Here is a 26,394-nt window from a genome sequence, read left to right as displayed (position 1 = left end):
GCGAATTAGAAAATTAGATCGAAAACGTAAGTGCCATCTAGCGCTCAATGCTCATATTATGTGGAGCTTAATTCCATGCTGCGGTCTATTTAAACCATATATTATTATACTATAGATATATATATATGACTTGTGAATACAACTGGAGTTATATATAGTTATATATAATTATAATTATATTATATAAAAATAATATAATGAATATAATTGTGAGCGTGTATGTTGAGTAAGATTGCCGCAGAGGTCTCGGGTTTCACCAGCTCCTGAACCCGCCAAATTAATGGGTGAGGACAGATCCTGTGCGTCCACCCCTTTTACTGAAACCCACTAGCTGCCGGTGTGCAGAGTGGGGGTCACGGCCATAGTGGGACTGGGGCAGTGCCAGGCTGGGGGAAGGCTAAGGCACCTTCCACTGACAGGAAAATGCCTAACCGTAACCCTAACCCCCTTTCAGAACTGCCCACGCCTGGAGTTGGAGCCACATTGGGACCAGCTGTGGGATCCGTTCGTGTGGCCAATCAGCGCCTCGGTCCGCCTCGGCCAGCATGCCCATGTTAACATGGTGGGGAGCAGCACTGCCCTGCACGCCGCCCGGGCCGCTTTCAGCGCTGGCTCCGTCACTCCGCTCGCTCACTCGCTGCAACACCAGCCGGCCGACACTCCGACCAACGACTCGCAGCACCCACAGGCCGGCTGACAGCCCGACCAACCCCTCATTGCACCCACCGGCCTACCGACAGCCTGATCGACTGACAGTTCACATCATAACTTTACACAGATAAATCAGTTGTAAAACAAAATTATCAGAAAGTGGCTAGCATTACCTTTATTCCTTCAAAACCTTGCTATTGTTATTTATTAGGAGGCAGCCATGATCCCAGTGTGCTCGCTGCCTCGCTAGCATGAAATAAAGCGTGTGATTGGTCAAATGGTGTCTGACTTAATGTCAAACGTGCTTTGATTGGACAATTATTATTCGGAAAATTTGAGGTTTTTCTCATATTTAAAAAATATGTGCAGGTATTGTTCTTGATGAGTTTCAGGGATGATTTCTATAATATTTTTACACAGTATATTATAAATACAGGTAGATACGTGATTTGGGTCTGGGTCACAAAATGAAACCTCGGCCCACGGTCTATTATAAAAACAAGGAACTACAGATGCTGGTTTACAAAAAAGTACACATTGTGCTTGTTTAACTCAGCAGGTCTTTCAGCATCTTTTGGCTGAAGGAGGGTCCTGGCCCGAAACGCTGCCTATCTATGTTCTCCAGAGATGCTGCCTGACCCGCGGAGTTACCACAGCATTTTGTCTCAACCAGATATATGTGTGCTTGTTGTCCAAGTAGTCCAATGCAGAGTGGAGCGAGAGTCAGCATTATCACTCTGTTGTGGCAGTAGGTGGATTGTAGCCCATCTAGGTCTTTACTAAGTCAATAGTAATCAACCTCTCAAAGCACTTCATCACAACGGGCATGAGTGCCACTGGTCAGTAGTCATTGAGGCATGCCATCTTGCTCTGCTTGGGCACTGTGTTATGCTGCATGTAAAGACTTCAGACTAGTCATGAAAGGTTAATGAAGTCTACAAAACTCCAGCCAGTTAGTTCGCACAGGTTTTAAGGCCATGGCCTGATACACCATCACAATCTTGGTACCCGGTATCTCGGTACATCCTCACACTTGACCAGGGTTTACTTCTCTTATATTTATTTTCAAAAGGAAATCTTATCTTCAACAGAAATGCAAGTATTTGCCTGCATCTGCAGTTCCTTGTTTCTACTAAAATAAAGATATTATGTCTGTGATTTTGAATAGGAGAGTGACTTTCTGGAGTGTGTCATTAATAAGGAGTTAAATGTCTTAGAAAAACGTAAATGCAGATAAATCTCCAGGAGCTGATGAGATCTATTCCAGGCTACTGTGGGAAGCAAAGGTGGAAAGCTGGGGCCCTGATAGAGATATTTAAATCTTCATTTTCCACAGGAGTGCCAGAAGACTGGAGGACAGCAAATGTGTTTCATTTATTCAAAAAGCACAGCAGGGACAAACCAGGTAATCGCAGGCCAGAGTCTCCTCTGCCAATATGGGTTGTCAACTTAGATGCAGTTGTCGGAAATGTTGAAAATTATAAGGAAGACTAGGCTAAGTGGGACCCGTTGGGTCCCATGTTCGCACGGGAGGGCTGGTACCTGCTGTGCCTTTTTACTTCAACCCAAACCCCCCAAACAACCATTTGCAGGCAGTGCCTTTTTACTTCAACCCAAACCCCCCAAACAACCATCTGCAGGCAATGCCTTTTTACTTCAAACCAACCATATTTTCATTTTCAAACCACATTAAGGGTACTTACTCACAGTAGTGTGGACATGTGTTCAGTGTTATTCACAGCTCAGAGAAACGTGACCCTCTGCCTTCCTCCATCTTGAAGAGACTGAATGAGGCACACCACTTCCTGGTTTTATCGTCCCTCCCCCCTGCCGCCAGCAGAGAGAATGGGGAATTTTGTAAAGTCATTAATATCTCTGTCATTTTTCATCGACTGGAAAAATCCTCGGCACACATGCGGCGGAGGGGGGCTCTGAGCGAGGTGGCTAAAAATGACGGCCGTAGGTGGCGGCGTTCTCTCGGAAATCACAGCACAGATCGCCAAAACCGGTCAAGAACAGACTTTTAGTAATATATAGATGAGTGGTTTGTAATGTGTTTAATTCTAGAGCTTATATATGGGGGAAGCATGGTGGGAAAATGGCCAAGATAGGGAACCTAAGGATGTTAGTGAGGTGATTGATAGAATTGTCACCGTGTTTAGGTTCCACTGCACCTACTGCAGTTAGTTTAATTAACATAAACATTGGGGGTTGTAAACAGCTGAGGGTAATAAAACTGACCAGGGGTACTGACATTTATAGTATCCATTTGTTCTACAAACAGGAAAAGTTTTTTTAAGTAATGGAGCATAAGATTAAAGATAACTGGAGATGGACAAAGATGAAAGGTTACTGTGACTGATCACTGATAACTTATTTCCAAAATGTAGAATCCACCAGTAACTATTGTATCATGAGAATACAAAAATGCTGTAGGTAGTCTAAATATGCATCATCCTATCTACTTGTGCTGCCACACTCGGGGAACCTTGGACTTGTTCGATAGACTCACCACTGATCTATGAGATGTTTTATTTTGTGTCTATTCCTATCTGAGCTGGACCTCAAGTAAAGCCAGATTCAGGATACAGGTATAACACAAAATTCCCTTATACAGATATTAAAATAGGAGGTATGACTAATAGGTTTTGCAGATTGGAATGCTGTGGAAAGTGAAGATGACAGTTTTGGAGAAGGGGAGAAGGGGAGAAGGGGAGAAGGTGCACTATGATTGAGAGGCCCCGAGGAAGTATTGAAGAACAGAGGGTCCTTGGTGTCCAAGTCCAAGGTTCCCAGAGTGTGGCAGCACAAGTAGATAGGATGATGCAGACTTGATGCTGACCTTCATTACCCAGGGCCTGGAATACAAGAGCCGGGACGTATGGTACAGCTTTATAAAATATGGTGTGCAGTTTTGGCTGCCATAGTACAGAATGGAGAAGAAGGAACTGCAGGTGCTGTTTCAAACAGAAGATAGACACAAACAGTTGGAGTAACTCAGCGGGACACGGCATCTCTGGAGAAAAGGAACAGGTGACATATTGGGTCGAGACCTTTCTTCAGACTGGAAAAATGTCATTGCTTTGGAGAGGGTATTGAGGAAATCCAACAGGATGCTCCCTGGGGTGGAGCAGTTCCATTATTAAGAGACACTGGAGGGGATGGGTTTATTTTTATTGGAGCGGAGGAGGCTCAGGAAGGTTGGACAGATGTATACAAAATTATGTGGGGCATTGAAAGGGGAGGAGGAGGAAGCAGGGAGGTCCCCCCCCCCCCCCCCCCCCCCCCCCCCACATCAGAGGTGGCTGAGACCAGAGGACATACATTTAAGGCAAGGATTAAGAGGTTTAGAGGGAATACAAGAATACATTTCAGGCAAAAGGTGGTTAGAATCTGGAACACTTTCCCCGAGTTGGATATTTAAATATCCAAACGAGCGCTAGAATCGCAAGACCACAAGGGTGCTGATCAAGTGCTGGCAAATAGGGTTGGTGTGAATGAATACTTGATGGGCACTTATATATCAGCGAGACCAAACATAGGCGAGGCGATTGTTTTGCCTGGACCTACCTGATCTTCCGCTTGCCAAGCACTTTAACCCCTTTCCATTCTGTCCTGGGCCTCCTCCATTATCAAAGTGAGGCTAAATACTGATTAGAGGAAGAGCACCTCATATTTCACGGGCAGCTTACAACCCAACATTATGAATATTGATTTATCTAACTTCAAGTAACCCTTCCATCCCCTTTGTCTCTGTCCCTCCCCCACCCAAGTCGTCATACTAGCTTCAAAGCCATCTTGTTGAGTGTTATTGTCTGTAACTTGTTTTCCACCAGGTCACAGTTAACAACACCAGGGCATCGGAAATGTCCTCGCTCTTCAGGGAACAGGGATTCCCCTCCTCCACCATAGAGGAGGCTCGCACCAGGGTCTCTACCATACCAAGCAACACTGCTCTCTCTCCCCATCCCCGCACTCGCAACAAGGGCAGAGTCCCCCTAGTCCTCACCTTTCACCCCACCAGCCGGCAAATACAATAAATCATTCTCCGCCATTTCCGCCACCTCCAACGTGACCCCACCACTCGCCACATCTTCCCATCTCCCCCCAATGTCTGCCTTCCGCAAAGACCGCTCCCTCCGCAACTCCCTTGTCAATTCTTCCTTTCCCTCCCGTACCACCCCCTCCCCGGGCACTTTCCGTTGCAACCGCAAGAAATGCAACACCCGTCCCTTTACCTCCCCCCTCGACTCCATTCAAGGACCCAAGCAGTCGTTCCAGGTGCGACAAAGGTTCACCTGTATCTCCTCCAACCTCATCTACTGCATCCGCTGCTCTAGATGTCAGCTGATTTACATCGGTGAGACTAAGCGGAGGTTGGGTGATCGTTTCGCCGAACACCTCCGCTCAGTCCGCAATAACCTACCTGAACTCCCGGTGGCTCAACACTTCAACTCCCCCTCCCATTCCCAATCCGACCTCTCCGTCCTGGGTCTCCTCCATTGCCAGAGTGAGCAACACCGGAAATTGGAGGAACAGCACCTCATATTCCGCCTGGGTTGCTTGCGGCCGACGGGCATGAACATTGAATTCTCCCAATTTTGCAAGCCCTTGCTGTCTCCTCCCCTTCCTTAACCCTCGAGCTGTCTCCTCCCATCCCCCCCCCCTCGGGCTCCTCCTCCTTCCCTTTTTCCTTCCTTCTCCCCCCCCCCCCCCCCAACCCCTATCAGTCTGAAGAAGGGTTTCGGCCCGAAACGTCAAGTATTTCCTTCGCTCCATAGATGCTGCTGCACCTGCTGAGTTTCTCCAGCATTTTTGTGTACCCACAGTTAACAATGGCCTGTTTCTTTTATCATCATCACTTCTTTGCATATCTTTCATTCATTTGTTCTGTCTCTCTCTATATCACTGTTTATAGCTAGCGTTTCCCTTCCCCGTGACTCTTGGTCTGAAAAAAGATCTCGAGCCAAAACATTACCTATTCCTTCTCTGCAGAGATGCTGCCTGACCCACTGAGTTACTGTAGCTTTATGCATCTTGCTGATCAGCATGGACTCCCTCTCCCTCTCTCTTCCCCCTACAGGCATGATATTCACCTCCAGAAAAAATATTGGCCGGGGGTCCAGGGGGCTGAAGAGAGAGAGAGCGAGAGAGAGACAGAGAGAGAAAGAGGGACAGAGAGAGAGAGACAGAGAAAGACAGAGAGAGAGACAGAGAGAGAGAGACAGAGTCAGAGAGTGAGAGACAGAGAGAGATAGAGAGAGAGAGAGAGAGACAGAGGGAGAGAGACAGAGAGAGCGAGAGAATGAGAAAGAGAGAGCGAGGAGAAAGAGAGAGAAACAGACAGAGAGAGACAGACAGACAGACAGAATTAATATTGAATTGCTAAACTTGCTATTGTGTTGTACTGCTTACAGCTACAAGAATGTGCAGCAATCAATAAAGTGCTATAGGCCTATTGCGAGTTTATGTACAGGGACATATCTATCCATGCTTGTACTTGTATTTACAGTGGCTTGCAAAAGTTTTCATACCCCTTAAACTTTTCCACATTTTGTCACGTTACAACCACAAACGTAAATGTATTTTATTGGGATTTTATGTGATAGACCAACACAAAGTGGTGCATAATTGTGAAGTGGAAGGAAAATGATACATGGTTTTCTAATATTTTTTTACAAAAACAAAAACTGAAAAGTGTGACGTGCAAAGGTATTCAGCCCCCACTGAGTCAATACTTTGTAGAACCACCTTTTGCTGCAATTACAGCTGCAAGTCTTTTGGGGTATGTCTCTACCAGCTTTGCACATCTAGAGACTGAAGTTTTTGCCCATTCTTCTTTGCAAAATAGCTCAAGCTCAGTCAGATTGGATGGAGAGCGTCTGTGAACAGCAATTTTCAAGTCTTGCCAGAGATTCTCAATTGGGTTTAGGTCTGGATTTTGACTGGGCCATTCTTACACATGAATATGCTTTGATCTAAACCATTCCATTGTAGCTCTGGCTGTATGTTTAGGGTCGTTGTCCTGCTGGAAGGTGAACCTCCGCCCCAGTCTCAAGTCTTTTGCAGACTCTTAACAGGTTTTCTCCGGAAGTGGCGGTGCTGGTGAACGGCTGCGGCTCTCCTGCAGTCCGTTTGCTTTTCTTTTTTGTGTTGTTTTTTTCGTTTTGTCTAGCTAAGTTTTTGTTTTTTTAGGCTGTGTTTATGTGTGTGTGTGGGGGGGGGGGGGTTGAAACAGGACTTGCTGTCTCTCCCTTCGGGGGAATGCGACTTTTTTGTCGTATCCCCCTTCTCTGCCTCCGTCTGCGCTGAGGCCTAATGACGGAGCTGGTGACCTCGAGGCTCCGGAGGCAGAGCCAATCAGGACTTGCCCTGGGCTCGCTCCCGTGAGGGCGGCCCAGCTCGGGGCTGGAACGGCGCTCCCGTGAGGGGCTGAGACGCTCCCGTGAGCGCGGCCTGGCGAGGGGCTGAGACGCTCCCGTGTGGGCGGCACAGCCCGAGGGAAACGGCGCTCCCGTCGGGGTGGCCTGGCGCGGGGCTGAGACGCTCCCGTGAGGGCGACCCGGCTCGGGGCTGGAACGATGCTCCGGTGGCTGAGATGCCGTTCTGGCGGCGGCGGCCTGAGTCCGGGGTTTGGCCGCGGGCCAGTGGACAACGTCGTCAACAGCTGCGTCCGCTGGACTGGAGGGCGGCAGCTTCGACCACCCCGGGCCGCGGTGTTTGAACCGGTCCGTTCGCGGAGCTCGGTGAGCCGCGGGACTGATTTACTATCGCCCGGTGGGGTATCACCTCAGCGCAGAGGGAGAAGAGGAGGGAAGAGACTGCAGCCCTAAGATTTTTGCCTCCATCACAGTGAGGAGGTGCTTGGTGGACTCACTGTGGTGGATGTTAATTTGGGTTTACTGTCTGTTCTGTTGTCTATTATTGTATTATTGTATGTATGACTGCAGGCACGAAATTTCGTTCAGACGTAAAGGTCTGAATGAAAATAAAGGAAATTCATTCATTCAATCATTCATCATGCATTCATTCATCCATTCATTCATTCCAAGATTGCCCTGTATTTGGCTCCATCCATCTTCCCATCAACTCTGACCAGCTTCCCTGTCCCTGCTGAAGAAAAGCATCCCCACAGCATGATGCTGCCACTACCATGTTTCACAGTGGGGATGGTGTGTTCAGGGTGATGTGCAGTGTTAGTTTTCCGCCACACATAGCGTTTTGCATTTAGGCCAAAAACTTCAATGTTGGTCTCATCTGACTAGAGCACCTTCCTCCACATGTTTGCTGTGTCCCCCACATGGCTTGTGGCAAACTGCAAACGGGACTTCTTATGGCTTTTTTTCAATAATGGCTTTCTTCTTGCCACTCTTCCATAAAGGCCCGATTTGTGGAGTGCACGACTAATAGTTGTCCTGTGGACAGATTCTCCCACCTGAGCTGTGGATCTCTGCAGCTCCTCCAGAGTTACCATGGGCCTCTTGGCTGCTTCTCTGATCAATGCTCTCCTTGCCCGGCCTGTCAGTTTAGGTGGACGGCCATGTCTTGGTAGGATTGCAGTTGTGCCATACTCTTTCCATTTTCAGATGATGGATTGAACAGTGCTCCGTGAGATGTTCAAAGCGTGGGATATTTTTTTATAACCTAACCCTGCTTTAAACTTCTTCACAACTTTATTCCTGACCTGTCTGGTGTGTTCCTTGGGCTTCATGATGCTGTTTGTTGACTAATGTTCTCTAATAAACCTCTGAGGCCTTCACAGAACAGCTGTATTTATACTGAGATTAGATTACACACAAGTGGACTCTATTTACTAATTAGGTGAGTTCTGACGGCAATTGGTTGCACTGGATTTTATTTAGGGGTATCAGAGTAAAGGGGGCTGAATACTTTTGCACGCCACACTTTTCAGTTTTTTATTTGTAAAAAAATTTGAAAACTATGTGTCATTTTCCTTCCACTTCACAATTATGCGCCACTTTGTGTTGGTCTATCACATAAAATCCCAATAAAATACATTTACGTTTGTGGTTGTAACGTGACAAAATGTGGAAAAGTTCAAGGGGTATGAATACTTTTGCAAGCCACTGTATACTTATGCATTTTAAATATGTATGTCATGTTTTATACTTTGGCAATATAACAATGTTTTTTTATCATGCCAATAAAGTTTTTAAATTGAAAATTGAAATTAAATTGAGAGAGAGAGAGACAGAGAGAGAGACAGAGAAAGAGAGAGAAAGAGAAACAGAGAGACAGAGAGAGAAACAGAGAGAGAGAGGAGAGAGAGAGAGAGAGAGAGAGAGAGAGAGAGAGAGAGAGAGACGGAGAGAGAGAGAGAGAGAGAGAGAGAGGAGAGAGAGAGAGAGAGAGAGAGAGAGAGAGAGAGAGATAGAGAGAGAGAGAGAGAGAGAGAGAGAGAGAGAGAGAGAGAGAGAGAGAGAGAGAGAGAGAGAAGAGAGAGAGAGACAGAGAGAGAGAGACAGAGAGAGAGAGAGAGAGAGAGAGAGAGAGAGAGAGAGAGAGAGAGAGAGAGAGAGAGAGAGAGAGAGAGAGAGAGAGAGAGAGAGAGAGAGAGAGAGAGAGAGAGAGACAGAGAGAGAGACAGACAGACAGATAGATAGAGACAGAGACGGAGAGGGGAGGGTGAGGGGCAAAATCGTATCTTATCGCATTTCTGTACGAAATACGGAAAATCCGTACTACCTGGCAGCTCTGCTTATGTGTGTGTGCACCTGCATTTGTACATATGCGTGTGTGTGCGTGCAATCACCACAGACAAAACCTGGGCTGGCCACACAAGTGTGTAATCAGACGAGCATGTCACACTGCGTACTCTGCAGTGAATGACTCATTGCCAACAAGGCATGAGTGAAGAATGCGGAGGAACATATTGTTCCTGCCACATAGCAGTTGGCACTAAATCACAGAACGCGCCTGATTTACACCCCACCCTGCATCTCAGACCATGGTTGTAATGTGCAACCTCTGCAAAATCATATAAATAACTCCACAGTTCTTGAAGGCTACCAAATCAAGAGAATATAACAAGAACCAAGGTGCAGGAGTAACTCAGAAGCTTAGCAGCATCTCCGGCGAACATGGATAGAATATCGCCAACCAATGTTCTCAAGAGAACATGCTGCCTGATCCTTTGAGTTACTCCAGCACTTTGTGTGTTTTTTTGTAAACCAGGACCTGTAGTTCCTTGTGTCACAAGACACCGGCTATCTTGGACTATCATTGACGATGGATGGAAACATGAAAACGAGATTGTAAGAACACAATCGGCTGCAGTTGCCCTCTGGTTTAAAAACATATCACTGTTTTGTCTGCACTGCAGGGTCAACCCTGAACTCACATGACTCAGAGTACACATGGTTCAGGAGGTGCCTCGTCATCTCTTACAGATCAGCTCTTACAGATGTAGAATAATAGATGTAACTATTTTGGTCAAGGGAGAAATGTAAAAACAAACAACTGCAGAATCTGGTTACTGCATAAAGGGACAGGGGCGGCGCAGTGGTAACGTTGCTGTATCTCTGAACTAAACTACACACAACGTGCTGGAGTGACTCAGCAGTAAAGGGCACGGGCGACTACATCACTTTAAGACTACAGACATTTTTATCAACCTCTAATTTATTTTCCCCAAATGTTTGTTTGGTTTAGTTTAGAGATACAGGGTTTAAACAAGCCCTTTGGCCAACCGAGTCCTCATTCACCAATGATCCTCGCACACTCACAATATCGCACACACACCAGGGACAATTTACAATTTTTACTGAAGCCAATTAACCTACAAACCTGTTTGTGTTTGGAGTGTGGGAGGAAACCGAAGATCTCGGAGAAAACCCACGCAGGTCACGGGGAGAACGTACAAACTCCTTACAGACAGCACCTGTAGTCAGGTTCGAACCCAGGTCTCTGGCGTTGTACGGCAGTAGATTTATCGCTGCGCCACCGTGCTGCCCAAATCTTGCATCTTTTCTGTGATATTTTAGTACCCTTGGTTTCCTACAAATTCTGTTGATTTTCTATCAGAGATCCAGAACTATTTTTTAACGTTCACAAGTTCTAGGAGCAAAATTAGGCCATTCGGCCCATCAAGTCTACCCCCCAATTCAATCATAGCTGATCAAGAATCTATCAATCTCTTCTTTAAAAATATCCATCGACTTGGCCTCTACACCGTCTGTAGCAGTGAATTCCACAGATTCACCACCCTCTGACTGGAAGCTCCTTCTCATCTCGTTTCATTTATTTTGAGGCTATGGCCTCTGGTCCTAGACTCTCCGACTATCCTCTCCATTCACTCTATCCAGGCCTTTCACTATTCAGGACGTTTCATTGAGGTCCAACCCCTCATTCTTCTGAACTCCAGCGAGTACAGGCCCAGTGCCTTCATATGTTAACCCAATCATTTCTGGGATAATTTGCGTAAACCTCTTCTGGACCCTCTCCAACATCATTAGAAGTAATTGTGCTCATATATCCAAGAGATAATTATCAATGAAAGATTTCATTTCTTCTTTCTCATGCTAAGGCAAGCAACAACAAAAAAGCCACATATTAATTAGAGTTGCATGTTATGGTTTAATGGCCAACATTTCAGTCCTTTCAGTTATTAGACCAGCACTAGGACCTCGAGGATTCTGCACCATTTGACACGTATGTAATTTTAAAATGTATTACCTCATCCACAACTCTGGCAAAGCGGTGAAGGGTAGAAATCACTTCATCGTCCCCTTTACTCAAGGCAAAGTTCTGGAAAGTGACAAAAGCATTCCAGGTTTAAATTACTGCAGTGTTTTCATGACTTTCTATAACATTGCTGCTGTTCTGATCTTTGATGATCGATCAACATCAATGTTTGGCATTCACTGCCAAGTGTGCTGACAGTTTTCAAAGGCCTTGCCTATTCTATCTTGAGCCCAGAGAAGAGAAACAGACTTTTGCCTGTCCACAAATACGAGGAGCTATTCCCCTTGTCTTTCTGTTCAGCACTTGGTAGGAGAACACATTCATGTCCAGCAGGTTACTTCATCAAACACAATCCCTTCCTTTAACAGCCCAGCTCCACCCATGTCCAACTGGGCATCGGAAATTCTGAACAAGATTGCACACATTCATGTACAAAATAGCAATGAATAGATTGGGTAAAAGCACAGAGTAGAGGAATCGAGAACCAGAGTACATAGATTTAAGGTGAGGGGGTAAAGATTTAACAGGAACCCGAGGGGTCACTTTTTTACACAAAGGATGGTAAGTGTATGGAATGAACTGCCAAAGGAGGTAGTTGAGGCAGATATTATCGAAACGTTTCTTTCATTTAGACAGGTACATGGAGAGGATAGGTTTAGAGGGACATGGGCCAAATGCAGGCAGGTGGGACGAGTGTAGATGGGAAATATTGGTCGATATGATTCCATGACTCTGTATTACCTGACTTCCTTTGCCCTCGTCTAATGCTAATTAAGGCACAAGCACAAGAGCCTACAGATGGTGGAACCTTTAGCAAATAAAGGCGAGTTCTTGGAGCAGCTCAGCAGGTTAGGTATCTATGAGGGAAATGGACAGTCAATGTTTTGAGCTGTGACCCTTCATTTGGACTATTTATGCTATCTAGGACAACCGAGGCATTTATATTGCAGCCAAAGTAACTCAGCTATCGAATCATAGCCTTTATCGAGCTTTCTGACAAATAACCTTTCCCCATTAAACCGACAGGAAAGCTTATACCAAGTTCACCAGGGCAGTGCAGTTAGACATTAAGCCATGGTATTTTCCCTGTTATTGCAACGGATGCTGGCATTTGTTGAAATCACCTTCGGAAATGGGGAACATTTAACGTCAGCAGAAAATCAAGCTGCTGGGAGGGCGGCACAGTGACACAGCGGTAGAGTTGCTGCCTCACAGCACCACAGACCTGGGTTTGATCCTGTCTGTACAGAGTTTGTTTGATCTCCCCATGACCGCGTGGGCTTACTCCGGGATCTCCGGTTTCTTCCCACACGCAAAAGACATACAGGTTTATAGGCTAATTGACCAGTAAAATTACAAATTGTCCTGTGTGTTGGATAGTGTTAGTGTACAGAGTGATCGCTGGTCGGTGCGGACTAGGTGGGCAGAAGAGCCTGTTTCCGCACTGTATCTCTAAAGTTTAAAATCAAACAGAACCGACAGGAAAGCTGATACAAGTTCATCAGGGCAGTGCAGTTAGACATGAAATAATGGTACTAATTTTAAATTATTTTCGGTCGGATGCTGGCATTTGTTGAAGTCACCTTGGGAAATGGGTAACTTTGGTACAGCCGGCATTTAATGTCAGCAGAAAAACAAGCTGGTGGGAGAACTCAGCAGGCCGGGGAGCATCTGTAGAGACAAATTAATTGCCAATGTTTCAGGCCAAGAAGCAGCATCATGAAATGTCCACCTCTAGCTAGCCCAGGAAGACTGATGAAAAAGCATCTACTGACTAACAACTGTTTTGCTGCTGGTTATGGATTCTGACCCAACAATGATAAAGGTACAAGCAGTAGAATTCCCCTGCATGACCTGCCTTATTTTTCCTAGTTTTCTATTGTTTGTTGGCCAACCCTAGCTGCCACAGATGTATACAGCACAGAAACAAGCAGTTTGGCCCAGTTTGTTCATGCCTATCACGGTGCCTAACCGAGCTATAGAAACAAGGACTTGCAAATGCTGGTTTACAAAAATGGACAAAAGTACTCAGCTGATCAGATAGCATCTCTGGAGAACATCTGGAGAACTGAAGAAGGGTCCTGACACGAAACATCGCCTGTCCATGTTCTCCAGAGATGCTGCCTGAGCCGCTGAGTAACTCCAGCACTTTATGACATTTTTTGGCCAAGCAAGTTAATCCCACGCCTGGGACCATATCCCTCCAAACCTTTCTGATGAAATGAACCAGTACAAAGTGTATTAAACATTGTAATGGTACACAACTCGACCACCTCCTGTGCCAGCTTATCCACATACCCACCACTCTCTGTGTGAAAATGTTCATATCTTACCTCCCTCGCCTTAAATCTATACCCTATACTTTTAGACTTCCCTACCCTGGGGAAAACACTATGACTATTCTCCTTATCTTTGATTTCATATACCTCTGTAAGGTCATGATTGTATATATTTCTGTAAGGTTATCACACAGCTTCCTACACTCCTGGGTAAAAAGTCCCAACCTCTCCTAATAACAGAAACCTACCTGTAGGTAACATGTCATGAATCTTTGTTTTTGCATACTTTCGGATTTTTTTTAGAGATACAGCATGGAAACAGGCCCTTTGGACCACCGAGTCTGTGATGTATAGGATAGAACTGGTGTGCGTGGTGATCGCAGGTTGGCGCGGACTCAGTGGGCCGAGGGTCCTGTTTCTATGCTGTATCTTTAAAAGTACAGTGAACTACAGCAGGGGTGGGCAACCCGTAACCCAAAATCATCCAGCCCGCACACTTCCGTCTTCGGTACCTGGAATGTTTAAGAAAGAACTGCAGATGGTGTAAAAATCGAAGGTAGAATAAAATGCTGGAGTGAGTTTCTCTAGCATTTTTATCCACCTCCAGTACCTGGAAGGTGATTTTCAGACCAAGGGTCGGGTGAAACACTGAAAAAGTGCTGCCCATCGCCCTCCGTGAAGCCGGTCCCCTCCTCCCGGGCTCGGGCGCAGTGACGCAAGGACGCAATGAGGCCTGCGCTGGTGGTCGCAATGGCCGTACCGCATCCTGCGCAAAGCCGCCAGCACGGCCGGGCACTTCTGTGTCTGGGCTTCACTACCTGGATCAGGGTTATCAGTAGGATGGGGACGGGTGAGTGTGATATTTGAGCTCAGTGCTCCGCGTGGAGTCCTCAAAGTGGCGAGCTCAATGTGAACACGTGATTTGATGCCTGCCATCCGGGGCGGGATCCATGTGACAGATGTGGCCGCCATCCGCTCGCAGACCTGCGTCCTGGCCCCTAGGCAGAAAATGTTGCCGACCCCTGTCCTACAGAGATGTCGTGAACTATTTTGGAAAATCAATGGAAAGGAAAAGTTGGTATTATACCCCAGTCATGCCCTCACCTGCTTTTCATATGCAATGAGCTGTTTGGACAGCTGTTGTGTGGCAATACTCATTTCATTCTGCAAAAAAATATAAAGCAGCATATTAGGATCTTTGTGAGGTGTAAAACATTTGAAAACATTTGTGTAAAGGCAGCAATGAGATTTCAACAACTCGAGTAAAGCATGATTCAGTGCCTCAATATGGAGTCCTCAATCTAACAAGTGCTCATGCAAACACCATCAAGGTAACCCACAACATAACAAGCTGCTAATCCCACCATTCTATCAAGGCTGATCTATCTTTCCCCCTCAACCCCATTCTCACGCCTTCTCCCCAAACTAATCAAGAATCTATCAATGGTACACAAAAAAGCTGGAGAAACTCAGCGGATGCAGCAGCATCCATGGAGCGAAGGAAATAGGCAACGTTTCGGGCCGAAACCCTTCTTCAGACTGATCGTGGGTGGGGGGGGGGGGGGGGGGTGCGCGGGGAGAAGAAAGGAAAAAGGACGAGGAGCCCGAAGGCTGGGGGATGGGAGGAGACAGCAGGGGGACTGAGGAAGGGGAGGAGATAGCAAGGACTAACAAAATTGGGAGAATTCGATGTTCATGCCCCCAGGATGCAGACTCCCCAAGCGGAATATGAGGTGCTGTTCCTCCAATTTCCGGTGCTGCTCGCTGTGGCCATGGTGGAGACCCAGGACAGAGAGGTCGGAGACGGAGTGGGAGGGGGAGTTGAAGTGCTGAGCCACCGGGAGGTCAGCTTGGTTATTGCGGACCGAGCGGAGGTGTTCGGCGAAACGATCGGCCAACCTCCGCTTGGTCTCACCGATATAGATCTGCTGACATCTAGAGCAGCGGATGCAATAGATGAGGTTGGAGGAGATGCAGGTAAACCTCTGTCGCACCTGGAACGACTGCTTGGGTCCTTGAACGGAGTCGAGGGGGGAGGTAAAGGGACAAGTGTTGCATCTCTTGCGGTTGCAAGGGAAAGTGCCCGGGGAGGGGGTGGTACGAGAGGGAAGGGAAGAATTGACAAGGGAGTTATGGAGGGAGCGGTCTTTGCGGAAGGCAGATATGGGGGGAGATGGGAAGATGTGGCGAGTGGTGGGGTCACGTTGGAGGTGGCGAAACTGACGGAGGATTACTTTTTGTATGTGACGGCTGGTGGGGTGAAAGGTGAGGACTAGGGGGGCTCTGCCCTTGTTGCGAGCGGGGGGATGGGGAGAGAGAGCAGTGTTGCGGGGTATGGAAGAGACCCTGGTGCGAGCCTCATCTATGGTGGAGGAGGGGAACCCCCGTTCCCTGAATAATGAGGACATTTCAGATGTCCTGGTGTGGAACGCCTCATCCGTGGAGCAGATGCGGCGTAGACGGAGGAATTGGGAGTAAGGGATGGAGTCCTCACAGGAAGCAGGGTGGGAAGAAGTGTAGTCCAGATAGCCATGGGAGTCAGTGGGTATATAGTGGATGTCGGTTAGAAGTCCATCACCTGCAATGGAGATAGAATCTATCAATCTCTGCCTTAAAAATACCCATTGAATTGACCTCCACATTCATCTGTGGCAATGAATTCCACAGATTCTCTGACTAAAGAAATTCTTCCTCATGTCCTTTCAAAAGGTACGCCCTTTTATTCTGGCCCTAGACTCTCCCACAAGTGGAAACAAACTCTCCACATCCACTCTATTCAGGCCTTTCACGATTCAGTGAGATTAATGAAGTCCCCCCCCCCTCATCTTTCTAAATGCCAGCAAGCACAGGCCTAGTGCCGTCATGTGTTAGCCCAATCATTCCTGGGATAATTCTCGTAAATCTCCTCTGGACCCTCTCCAATGCAAGCACATCCCTCCTCAGACATGGGGCACAAAACAGCTCACGATACTCCAAATGCAGTCTGACCAGTGCCTGATAAAGCCTCAGCATTACATCCCTGTTTTTTATATTCTATTTGTCTTGAAATAAATGCTAGCAATGCTTTTCTTGAGCATCTTTTATTATTAGGAGCCGCGAATGTGTATCCTCCATTGTGTTTTTCACTGTATCCAGGCAGGTTTGGCAGGTAAAGGGTGTGGTTGTTTGAAGATTAAAGTCAAATATTTGCCACGTGCTAAACTATTTTTGGACAGAAAGCCCTTGCGTTATCTGTAATTACATTGTAAAGTATGAGTCACGAAAGATCTGAGAAGCGACATACGGATTTCTCGATTAGTACAGGCATTCTTTACGAAGCCAAATAATTCAATAAGAAATACAAACCGAAAATGGAGGATGAGGGAACAGATCGGCAGGTGAGGGGAAAGAAATCTGTGCAGAAAAGTGTTTTGGATCAATGCTGAGGAGCTGGCAGAGTCAGAAATCAAATATGCTTTAAGTTGCAGGGAATAGGGAGGGGAAGGAGGTCAAAGGAAATATGTGACAGGGTGGGGACAGCAATGCTGAAGGACAACTAAAGGCGGTGGCACCAGCTGACAGTGGGAGGTGTGGCTTTGTTAACTCCAGCTGATTTGTCGCAAGGAGGTATAGATCGAGGCAGCTTGGAAATAAAAGGGAATACAGGGGAAAGAATTGTGAATATAGACACAAAATGTTGGAGTAACTCAGCGCGACACAGGCAGCATCTCTGGATAGAAGGAATGGGTGGCATCTCGGGTCAAGACCCTTCTTCAGTCGGGGAGAGGGAGATACAGAGATAATGAAGTGTAAGGTGTGATAATGAGACAAAGGGGGTGGAGATCATGGAAAATTTAGACAAGATCATTGTTAGCTTAGAGAAGGTAACAGCAAACGAAACAGAGATAAAATGTAAACGAGGACAGTCAGACTGGTCAGTGAACTGGGAAGGGGGGGAATGGAGTGAAAAGGAAGGCATGGGTTACTTGAAGTTAGAGAAGTCAATATTCATACTGCTGGGGTGTGAGCTGCCCATTTAAAAGAATTGTGAGTTTGTTTGAAATCTGATATTAAAAATAATGATTCTAGCAGGGCAGACAACATCTGTGGTGAAAGAAGCAAATCTTACAGGTTGTACCTTTCAACAGCACCACGTTAGGCTGCTGAAGATGATGAGAGCCCATAGTGTCAGAGGGAAGATTCTAGCATGGATAGCAAGTTGGCTGAATGGAAGAAGGCAGAGAGGCAATAAAGGTTTGTGTTTCTGGTTGGCTGCCAGTGACTAGTGGTGTTCTGCAGGGGTTGTTGCTAGGGCTGCAACTCCTCACATTGTAATGGCTTTTGGCCATTTGCAGATGATACGAAGATAGGTGGAGGAGCAGGTAGTGTAGAAAAATCAGGGACACTGCAGAAAAGCTTGAACAGGTTGGGAGAGTAGGCAAAAAAGTGGCAGATGGAATACAGCATAGCAGAGTGTGGAGTCCTGTATGCTGGTAATAGGAATAAAGGCGTAGACTATTTTCTAAATGGGGAGAGAAGTCACTAGAATATAAAAACGGGGATGTAATGCTGAGGTTTTCTAAAACGTTGATCAAACTGCGTTTGGAGTATTGTGACCTATTTTGGGCCCCATATCTGAGGAAGGGTGTGCTGGTGTTGAAGAGGGTCCAGAGGTGGTTTACGAGAATAATCCCAGGACTGGGCCTGTACTCGCTGGAATTTAGAAGAATTGGGGGCGGGGGGAATCTCATTGAAACTTACCAAATAGTAAAATTCCTAGATAGAATGGATGTGGAGAAGTTGTTTCCACTAGTGGAAGCGTCTAGGACCAGAGGCCATAGCTCAGAATAAAAGGATGTATCTTTAGAAAGGAGATGAGGAGGAATTTCTTTAGTTAGAGTGTTGTGCATCTGTGGAATTCATTGCCACAGGCGGCTGTGGGGGGCCGTCACTGAGTATTTTTAAGGAGGAGATTGACAGATTCTTGATTAGTACGGGTGTCAGGGGTTATGGGGAGAAGGCAGGAGAATGGGGTTGAGAGTTCAAGGTAGATTAGCCATGATTGAATGGCGGAGTAGACTTGATGGACCAAATAGCTTAATTCTACTCCTAGAACATGAACCAGCCGAATCTTTAAACGTAAACCAGAAAGGCGAGTTATTACAAACTTGCATTCAATATTGAGCTCGACGTGATATGAATGGGTGAACTGACCTGAGCACCATAGACCCTCTGCATGGCTTGCAACAGCTGGTTTGTGAACTCAGTTAACGTGCCCGCATCTTCCTCAAACACACTCAGCAGGGACCGTGTCTGGTACAAGAAATTAAATACACGTTATATTTTGCAACTGCACAAAGTTTTGGTAAAAGCATTTTGAGTTATCAAAACTACTTTTGACAACAACATTCAATCTTGTGGGTTCCATCTGTCATGTTTGTGTATCTTGGGCTGGGTTGTGTAGTCCCACCAGGATCTAGGTGATCTCCCGGTTGCCAAACACTTTAACTCCCCCTCCCATTCCCACACTGACCTTTCTGTCCTGGGCCTCCTCCATTGTCAGAGTGAGGCCCAGTGCAAATTGGAGGAACAGCACATCATATTTTGCTGGGGCACCTTACACCCTAGTGAAATGAGTATTGATTTAATTAATTTCAAGTAACCCCAGCATTCCTCTCTCTCCCTCCCTCACCCTAGTCGTCATGCTAGTTTTACTGTACTTATCTCTTTGTTACCCCCTCCTCCACAGCCAACAATGTGGGCTCTTTTGATTTGGTGCCGGCTCTGATTTGTTCTGTACCTTTTCATACCTCTAGTTTCCCTCTCCCGTGGATATCAGTCTGAAGAATATCCTCTGAGATGCCACCTGACCCGTTGAGTTGCTCAGCATTTTGTGTCTATGTCGGCCTGGGCCCGCATTTTCCACCTGCCCAGATGTTGATCACATTTTCTGTACACAAGTAGGGAGCCGCTGCAGCGCACTCACCGCTGCAGTGATCCGCATACCATCCCTGTGTGGAGTTTGCACTTTCTCCCTGTGACTGTGGGTTTTCCCCGGGTGCTCTGGTTTCCCGCAACATTGCACGGACCACAACAGTTGGGACGTCATGTTACAACAGTCTAAGATGTTGGAAAGACTGCACCTGGAGTACCGTGAGCAGTTTGGGTCAGAGTTATAGAAAGGTATTGAAAAGCTGCACAAGAATGCTACCTGGGCAGCAGATCTTGAGTTATAAGGGGAGAATGGATAGACTGTGACATTTTTCCCTTGAAATGCAGGAGACTGAGGGGCGACCTTGTAGGGATACAATAACAACATTTAACAGGTAACACAAAGATGGAATGGAAAACCTTGGGTGGGGGAGGGAAGAAGCCACATTTTTCTCAAGAAAAAAGACATACTGGATATCTCAGAATCAAAGGCCTCATCTTAGGAGCAGATGCGTTGGAGACGAGTAATTGAGAGTACGGGATAGCGTCTTTGCAAGAGGCAGGATGGGAGGAGGTGTAGTCCAGATTACTGTGGGAATCGATGGGTTTGTAGTAGACATCAGTCAGTAGTCAAAGATGGAGACAGAGATCAAGAAATGGAACAGAAATGTCAGTGATAATTCAGATATAGGATTAGAAGATGTAGAAACTTTGTGGGTAAAGCTAAGAAACTGCAAGTGCAAAAAGACCCTGATGGGAGTTATATACAGGCCTCCGAATAATAGCCAGGACGTGGAGTAAGAATTACATCAGGAGATAGAAAAAGCATGTAAGAAAGGCAATGTTACAGTGGTGATGGGGGACGTAGACTGGGAAAATCAGATTGGGACCGGATCCCAAGAGAAGGAATTTGTGCAATGCCTACAAGAAGGCTTTTTAGGACAGCTTGCGGTCGAGCCCACAAGGGAAAGGCAATTCTGGATTTGGTATTGTGGAAAGAACCAGACTTGATTAGAAGCTTAAGATGAAGGAACCTCCTTGGAGGCAGTAATCATAATATGAAAGAATTCAAACTGCAGTTTGTGAGGGAGAAGCTAAAATCGGATGTATCAGTATTACTGTTGAGTAAAGGTGACTACAGAGATATGAGGGAGTAGCTGGCTAAAGTTGATTGGAAGGGGACTCTAGTAGGAATGATGGTGGAGCAGCAATGCCAGGATTTTCTGGAAACAATTCAGAAGACACATGATCTTCTCATCCCAAAGAGTAAGACACATACTCAGGAAAAGGAGATATCTGTGGCTGACCATGAAAGTCAAAGATAGCACACAAGCAAAAGACAGGCATTCAATATGGGAACGTTTAGCAGGAAGATAGAGGATTGAGAAACTTTGAAAAACCAACAGAAGGCAACTGAAAATGCAATAAGGGGAGAAAACAAGAAATATGAAAGTAAGCTTGCCAATCATATAAAAGGAAAGTAGATTACTATCTAAATGGCGTAAAGTTGGGAAAAGGGGACGTACAACGGGATCTGGGGGTCCTTGTACATGAAAGTAAGCATGCAGGTACAGCAGGCAGTGAAGAAAGCGAATGGCATGTTGGCCTTTATAACAAGAGGAATCGAATATAGGAGCAAAGAGGTCCTTCTGCAGTTGTACAGAGCCCTAGTGAGACCACACCTGGAGTATTGTGTGCAGTTTTAGTCCCCTAATTTGAGGAAGGACATTCTTGCTATTGAGGGAGTGCAGCGTAGGTTTACAAGGTTAATTCCCAGGATGGCGGGCGGGACTGTCATATGCTGAGAGAATGGAGCAGCTGGGCTTGTACACTCTGGAGTTTAGAAGGATGAGAGGGATCTCATTGAAACATATAAGATTGTTAAGGGCTTGGACACACTAGAGGCTGGAAACATGTTCCCGATGTTGGGGGAGTCCAGAACCAGGGGCCACAGTTTAAGAATAAGGAGTAAGCCATTTAGAACGGAGACGAGGAAACACTTTTTCTCACAGAGAGTGGTGAGTCTATGGAATTTTCTGCCTCAGAGGGCGGTGGAGGCAGGTTCTCTGGATACTTTCAAGAGAGAGCTAGATAGGGCTCTTTAAAATAGCGGAGTCAGGAGATATGGGGAGAAGGCAGGAATGGGGTACTGATTTGGGATGATCAGCCATGATCACGTTGAATGGTGGTGCCGGCTTGAAGGGCCAAATGGCCTACTCCTGCACCTATTGTCTATTGTCTAAAAGAGGATACCAAAAGTTTTTTTCAGATATATAAAGAGTAAAAGAGAGGCAAGAGTGGACATCGGACCGCATAAAATGACACTGGAGGAATAGTAAAGGGGAACAAAAAAAATGACAGACACACGGAATAGGTTTTTAGCATCAGTCTTCACAGTGGAAGTAATGTGGCAGAAATTCAAAGTTGCAGATGTGGGGGCAGCAGCTATTACTAAGGAGAAGGTGCTTGGGAAACTGAAAGAACTGAAGGTGGATAAGTCATCTGGATCAAATGGACTACACCCCAGGTAGCTGTAGAGATTGTGGAGGTATTAGCAGTCATCTTTCAAGAATTACTAGTTCTGAAGGACTGGAAAATCACAAATGTAACTCCCCTGTTCAAAAGGTTAGTGAGGCAAAATAACAAGCTGGCTAGCCTGACGTCAGTGCTTGGTACGTTTGTAGAGTCCATTATTAAGGATGAGGTTTTGGGCTGCTTGGAAGCACATGATAAAATAGGTCAACGTCAGCATAGATTTGTGAAGTTGAGAACTTGCCTGACAAATCTGTTCTTTGAGGAAGCAACAAGCAGGATAGACAAAGGAGATTCAAAGGAGTGGATGCTGTTTACTTGGATTTTCAAAAAGCCTTTGATGAAATGCCACACGTGAGGCTGCTACACAAGATAGAAGCCCATGGCATTAGAGGCAAGGTACTAGCATGGATAGAAGATTGGCTGACTGGCAGAAGGCAAAGAATGGGAATAAAGGGGGCCTATGCTGGTTTGTGGCCAGTGAGTAGTGGTCTTCTGCAGGGATCGGTGTTGGATCCGCTACTCTTCACGTTATATGTTAATGATCTGGATGATGGAATTGATGGCTTTGTGGCTAACTTTGCGGATGATACGAAAATAGGTGGAGGGGTAAACAGTGTTGAGGAAGTAGGATTTCTGCAGGAGGACTTGGGAGAGTGGGGAAATTTTAGGTAACTAACAGAGCGGAGACGAGGAGATGAGGAAACACTTTTTCTCACAGAGAGTGGTGAGTCTGTGGAATTCTCTGCCTCAGAGGGCAGTGGAGGCGGATTCTCTGGATGCTTTCAAGACAGAGCTAGATAGGGCTCTTAAAGATAGCGAAGTCATGGGGATATGGGGAGAAGGCAGGAACGGGGTACTGATTGGGGATGATCGGCCATGATCACACTGAATGGCGGTGCTGGCTCAAAGGGCCGAACGGCATACTCCTGCACCATTTCTTTCCCCCTCTCTTCCATGTGTCCCACTTGGACTTGCATCTATTTCTTCCCTGTCTCTCCACTATATTCCTTCCTCTGGCTTCACAATTTGCAACTCTTCAATCCTTATCGTTTATCTCTGGCCTTTGTCCAACCAATTGCCTATCAAATACTCCCCCCACCTGTATCCACCTATCAGTTGCCAGGCTTTGTCCTGCCCCAACCTCTCTTCCAACTTTCTTTCTCCCCCACCTTTATTCGTACATACGCCTGCAGTTCCTTGTAACAACATTTTAAAAGGCATTTACATTGAGTTTAGTTTATTGTCACGTGTTCCATGGTACAGTAAAAAGCTTTTGTTATTGGTATATGGCAAATGCATGGGAATGTTTCAGAGCGATACGAGCCAAATGCAGCCAAATGGGACTATTTCAGGTAGGCACCTTGGTCAGTTTGCTTCCAAGATGTCGCCTAACCCAGGCAACTATTTGCGTGCTAGCCACAGAGGCAGATCTACAAGCAGATTTTACAAGAAGCAGAAAGCAAACTCAATGCCAGCATTAAGGGCCTGTATTCAAAAACAGGGATGTAATGTTGAGGCTCTATAAGGCTCTTCCACAGAAAGCAGTGGAGGTCAATTCACTGGATGTATTAAAGAGAGAGTCAGATATAGCTCTTAGGGCTCACGGAATCAGGGGATATGGGGAGAAAGCAGGAACAGGGTACTGATTCTGGATGATCAGCCATGATTGTATTGAATGGCAGTGCTGGCTCGAAGGGCCGAATGGCCTACTCCTGCACCTACTTTCTATGTTTCTAAGGTGCCGGTAAGGTGGCATTTGGAATATTGTGAGGAATTCTGGTCCCCATATCTGAGGAAGGATGTGCTGGCTCTGGAGAGGGTCCAGGGGAGGTTTACAAGAATGATCCCAGGAATAGTAGGTTAACCCTATGATGAGTTGTTTGTTCTTACTGAGCCTGTACTTGCTGGAGTTTTGAAGAATGAAGGGGAACCCCATGTAAACTTACAGAATAGTGAAAGGTTTGGATAGAGTGGATGTTTCCACTAGTGAGAGAGTCTAGGACATGAGGTCATAGCCTCAGAAATAAAGGATGTTCTTTTTGGAAGGAGATGAGAAATGTATTTAATCCGAGGGTGATGAATCTGTGGAAACCTTTGACACAGAAGTCTGTGGACGCCAAATGAGTGGATATTTTTAAGGCATCGATAGATTCTTGATTAGTACAAGTGTCAGAGGTTATGGAGAGAAGGCTGAAGAATGGGGTAAGGAGGAAGAGATAGATAAGCCATGATTGAATGGTGGAGTAGACTTGATGGACCGAATGCCCTCATTTTACTCTTGTCACATTTCTTACCAAACATTATTCCCCGATCATGTATCTATACACTGTAATAGCTTGATTGTAATCACATATTGTCTTTGTGCTGACTGGATAGCACGTTACAAAAGCTTCTCACCGTACCTCGGTACATGTGACAATAAACTAAATAACAATAATATTATGGCCAAATTGGGCCAAAGGGCTTATTTCTCTGCTGCATGACTCTGTGCTACCTCCCAAACACATGCAGATCTGTAGAATAATTTGCTACTGTAAATTGCTGCCAGGATGTGGGCAGTGGTGGAATCCAGGGGGTTGGTAGAGAGTTTGGTGATGAGAGGGATTTGAATGTGGTGATAATAAAATGGGTTTGGGTAATATTGGTGCAAATGGGTGCTTGATGTATAAACTCTGAACCAAAGGTGCTGATTCCATGCTATGCTTCCATTCAATCCAAGTTGCTGTGGGGGCTGTTCTAGTGGGGGCTAGAAGCAGACGTCACAAGGGTTGGATCTTCTGCCTACAATATCCATGCCAAACATGATGCCAAGTTAAACTAATCTCCTCAGCCTACACACGATCCATATCTGTCCAAATCCACTGGCCTATTGTTAAATGCCACAATTGTACCTCCCTCCTTCCCCACTTGCGGGAGAGCGTTCCAGGCACCCACCCACTCACTGTGTGCGAGTGCAGGCTCACTCACTTGCCCCACACATCTACTGAAAACTTTGCCCATCTCATTTGATCAATATTGCCTCTCATCTTTGACAAAAAGGTATTCATTGTCAATCTTATCATTTTATCAGGTCTCTCCTCAGCCTCTGACACTCCATTTTATCTCACCACACCCCCCCATAAAGAAATAGAACACTGGAAGAACTCAGCAAATCAAGCAGCATCTATGGAGACAGAAGATGTATGTCAACATTTCAGGTCAGTCCTGGTGCAGTCTCAACTCGAGGCATTAACTTACAACTTTAGCCTCCACAGATGCTGTTTGACTTAATCAGTCCTTCCAAGGTTCTGTTTGTTCCGAAATGATGTGGGCAGGTTTGTGGGGCAGAGAGGGGGGGGGGGTAGGGGGGAGAGGGAGAGAGGGGGGGGGTAGGGGGAGAGGGGGGGGGGGGGGGGGGGGGAGAGGGGGGGGGGGGGGGGGTAGGAGGGGTGTGGGGGGAGAGAGGGGGCAGGGGGGAGAGAGAGGGGGGTAGGGGGGAGAGAGAGAGGGGTAAGGGGGTGGAGAGATGGGGTAGGGGGGGGGAGAGAGGCGGTAGGGGGTGGAGAGGGGGGGTAGGCGGGTGGAGAGGGGGGGGTAGGGGTGGAGAGAGGGGGGTAGGGGGTGGAGAGAGGGTAAGGGGGGGTAGGGGGTGGAGAGAGGGGGGGAGGGGGTGGAGGGAGGGGGAGAGCGGGGGGGATGTGGGGAAGCGGGGTTGGGGGGGGGGGGAGGGAGGGGGGGGCAGCGGGGGCTGAGGAAGGGGAGTGCGGGGCAGCGCTGTTGCGGCCGGCCTGAGTCGGGCCTGATTCCGCTCTGTCCAGGGGACGGGAGGCCGAGGCCGGGCGCTGTGTGGACCCAGGGGTCGTGGGGGGGGGGGGGGGGGGGGGGGTGTTCGGGGCCGGGGGGGGGTGTGTGGTCGGGGCGGCCCCTACCTGCGGGCTGTCCAGCAGCGCCTCCTCCAGCAACAGCTTGTCCACGGGCGGCATCTTGGCTCCTCACTCACTCACTCGGCTCCGGCTCCGGCTCCGGCTCCTCGCGCTCGTGCCCGTCTGCGCCCGTCTCCCCGCGCTCGTGCCCGTCACCCCGCGCTCGTGCCCGTCACCCCGCGCTCGTGCCCGTCTTCCCGCGCTCGTGCCCGTCACCCCGCGCTCGTGCCCGTCTTCCCGCGCTCGTGCCCGTCACCCCGCGCTCGTGCCCGCGCCCGTTGCCAGGCAACGCAGGCCTAGACTGGATGGGCCGAAGGGCCTAACTCTACTGTTCCTTATGAACACTGCCCAGTCCATCAAAGGGATGTAGAGCCAGGAGTGGCAGCCACACACACACCCACACACCCACACAC

General features: G+C 47.1%; 1 protein-coding gene across 1 annotated transcript in view; it reads right to left on the bottom strand.

Annotated features, from left to right (window-relative positions):
* Positions 1-26,082, bottom strand: part of LOC129708030 (DCC-interacting protein 13-beta-like) — a 65,593-nt gene extending 39,511 nt beyond the window's left edge. Inside the window, exons 1-4 of the mRNA XM_055653571.1 lie at positions 25,988-26,082; positions 18,828-18,926; positions 14,739-14,798; positions 11,347-11,418 (exon numbers count right to left, since the gene is read on the bottom strand). Coding sequence (XP_055509546.1) covers positions 11,347-11,418; positions 14,739-14,798; positions 18,828-18,926; positions 25,988-26,041 — 285 coding nt within the window. The 5' untranslated portion in view covers positions 26,042-26,082. The remainder of the gene's footprint in view (positions 1-11,346; positions 11,419-14,738; positions 14,799-18,827; positions 18,927-25,987) is intronic.
* Positions 26,083-26,394: the final 312 nt, after the last annotated feature.

The sequence above is a fragment of the Leucoraja erinacea genome, chromosome 22, assembly GCF_028641065.1.
Source record: "Leucoraja erinacea ecotype New England chromosome 22, Leri_hhj_1, whole genome shotgun sequence".
NCBI classification, from domain to species: domain Eukaryota; kingdom Metazoa; phylum Chordata; class Chondrichthyes; order Rajiformes; family Rajidae; genus Leucoraja; species Leucoraja erinaceus.
The sequence above is the reverse complement of the archived record's forward strand: the minus strand, read 5'-3'. Positions and strand labels throughout refer to the sequence as shown.